This window comes from Alligator mississippiensis, chromosome 1, assembly GCF_030867095.1.
Source record: "Alligator mississippiensis isolate rAllMis1 chromosome 1, rAllMis1, whole genome shotgun sequence".
Classification (NCBI taxonomy): Eukaryota; Metazoa; Chordata; order Crocodylia; family Alligatoridae; genus Alligator; species Alligator mississippiensis.
The window spans coordinates 474,955,649-474,958,021 of NC_081824.1; the positions used below are offsets into that span (position 1 = coordinate 474,955,649).

Genomic DNA, 2,373 nt, shown 5'->3' on the forward strand with positions numbered 1-2,373 from the left:
GACAGGGGCTGGAGCCCATAACCCAAGGCCAGGTGCAGTGGGCTTAGGATAGCAGGCCCAGCTAGAGAGAAGGTGGCAAGTGCCAGTGTAAAGGAGGCCCTGAGAAGGGTGTGAAGGCTTGAGGAGGCCTGACATAGAACTGGGGGCAAGGTGCCCCCACGTAAGTGATAACCTGTAACATCTGTGAGGCATGGGCATGGCTTTAGGGACAGATTTAACCCTTAAGACAACTGGTGCCCTAGAGCATGGATGGGCTGGACAGTTCCCAGCAAATGCCTGCGGAGGAAGATAGGAGTTTGTGGGGCCTGGGAGACACCCACTAACAGATAACAAGGCAAGGTCTTTCTCGGAGACCCTGGGGCAGCCTCCCCTTTCATAACCAAATAACCCCAATGAAGGCATGGCAGGAAAGAGCAAAGGGTGGGTACTGAAGGAACCTGATTGGGGCAGGAACAGCGCGGCCATCAGGAGGCATCAAGCCCACCTCTGGGTTGGATCCTGTCACAGGGCCCCTTGGCAGCAGGAGTGTCAGATTGTCTCTGCCCATCCTCGTGACAGGCCCCATGTCATAGTCCCCATTGACCCCCTGCACACGCTCAGCCCAGTCCTCACTCCCCAGACAGGCGCAGTTAAAATGGCTGCAGGTCTGGTTGGTGCTTTGGAGGACAAGGCTGTTGGACCCATCACGTCCTGGGAACACCTGGAATTTCTCATGGATGGGGATTAGTACTTCTTCTTGCTCCTTAGAATAGGAGTATTGCATGATATCAACTCCAAAGCAAGTGTGGATGGTGAACAAGCATCCAGTGTCTTTCCTAAAATGCTCAGCTACTATTTTGTTAAAAGATGAAGAGCTAAAATATCCAAACCTCATGATTTCAAATTGTTTCTTCTCACATCTAATGTCACTGATTCCCCTGTACACTGGTGTTTTGTACGTCACATCGCAGCTCTTTCTTAGGAGCTGTAAAGCTCTTGTCAGGTAGTAATGAAAAGCTTTGAAATGGAAATTGCTGTTGTAGGTAGCTAGAGAGGTAGCAGACTCCCGTACTGCCTTATTCAGAACCTTACTAAGTGCTGTACTGGTATAGGCTATAATTGCTCTTCCATATTCATCCTTAAAGTCCCTTGGGAGATTCTTGTCAAGAGATTTCTTCATGCTGTTCCATTTTTCTTCTGATTTGTTCCACTCCACACTCAAGTTTCTGTTCTTCTTCATCTCTTCCTCCATCAATCTGGGGGCATCTTTTTCCATTTTTTCAGTACAGCCAATGTACTGGTCATCAAAAGCACCAGGCATCAGGCTCATGTCTAAAACTGGGGGAATGAAGCCGAGACAGATTTATGATGAAGTGTTTTGCTCTAGCACTCTGTGGACCCCACCAGGGTTACTGCTTCACACCCAGGGCCCGCATGTGGGAAAAGACAGCTCCTGCCTTGAAGGGAAAGCATAGGCTAAATATGCAGGACAAGATAAGGGTGAGTGAGAGGAAAGGAACCCACTGTTACTGGCCTGACCCTGTCTGACCTCAGCGCTTGGCCAACATTGGGAGGTCTCATAAGGCATTGCCATTAGGCGAACAGTGTGATGTCAGAGGCAAGTCTGTGTGATGCAATTCTGTTCACTTGCTAGGTCACTTAGGGTCTAAACCAGGGAGGGCAATTATTTGGGCCTGAGGGCATTTAGGAAGTTTTGGTGAGATGTTGCGGACAGGGTCAGCACCTGCACCACTCCCCTACACACAACCCCAGCCCAGCCGGGCCGGCAGCTCTTTTGCTCTGCAATAACTCACCATAACTCCCTAAGTGGCTTTGCTCCACACTGGGCTGGGCGGCTCGGATGGACTCATGGGAACCAGCAAGTGGCATCTGGGAGTGCAATGGATGGGCAGATGAAGCCAAGATACCAGGGTCATGCTAGTGCGGGGCCAGAGCCTGGAGCAGAGCCAGAATCTGCTCCACACACACCCCTACAATGGATGCCAGTTCCATGGGCAGGGGCAGGTGGGACTGCCCGGGGTCATGGATCTGCCCTGGGCCCTGGTCCCATGCTGTCACTGCCCAGTGATCCTGGGATCTCTGTGGAAATCAGATGGGATCCCTGTGCGCAGGACACCCTCAACTGGGAAGACAGAATCGGGTCATGGCTGTGTAGGGAGCTGTCTGGGAGTGGGATGGGAGGCTAGGGCAGGGGCCGGGATCTGGGGCAGTGTCAGTGCAGGGCCAGGGCCCAGGGCAGGGAGGAATCTGTGCAGTAACAGCAGAGAGTAAACAGAGAATTAAATGGAACAACTTTACCTTGTAGGCTTTGGGCCACACTTGGTGTCAGAAAACACAGGCAGAGGAGGATCCCTTGAGTCCACACCATTTCCA

General features: G+C 52.0%; 1 protein-coding gene across 1 annotated transcript; it reads right to left on the bottom strand.

Moving 5' to 3' along the window:
* Positions 1-373: 373 nt before the first annotated feature.
* Positions 374-1,309, bottom strand: LOC132249474 (ecto-ADP-ribosyltransferase 5-like). Its single transcript, XM_059724680.1, has one exon. It carries the CDS (start codon positions 1,307-1,309, stop codon positions 374-376), a length of 936 nt encoding a protein of 311 aa, XP_059580663.1.
* Positions 1,310-2,373: the final 1,064 nt, after the last annotated feature.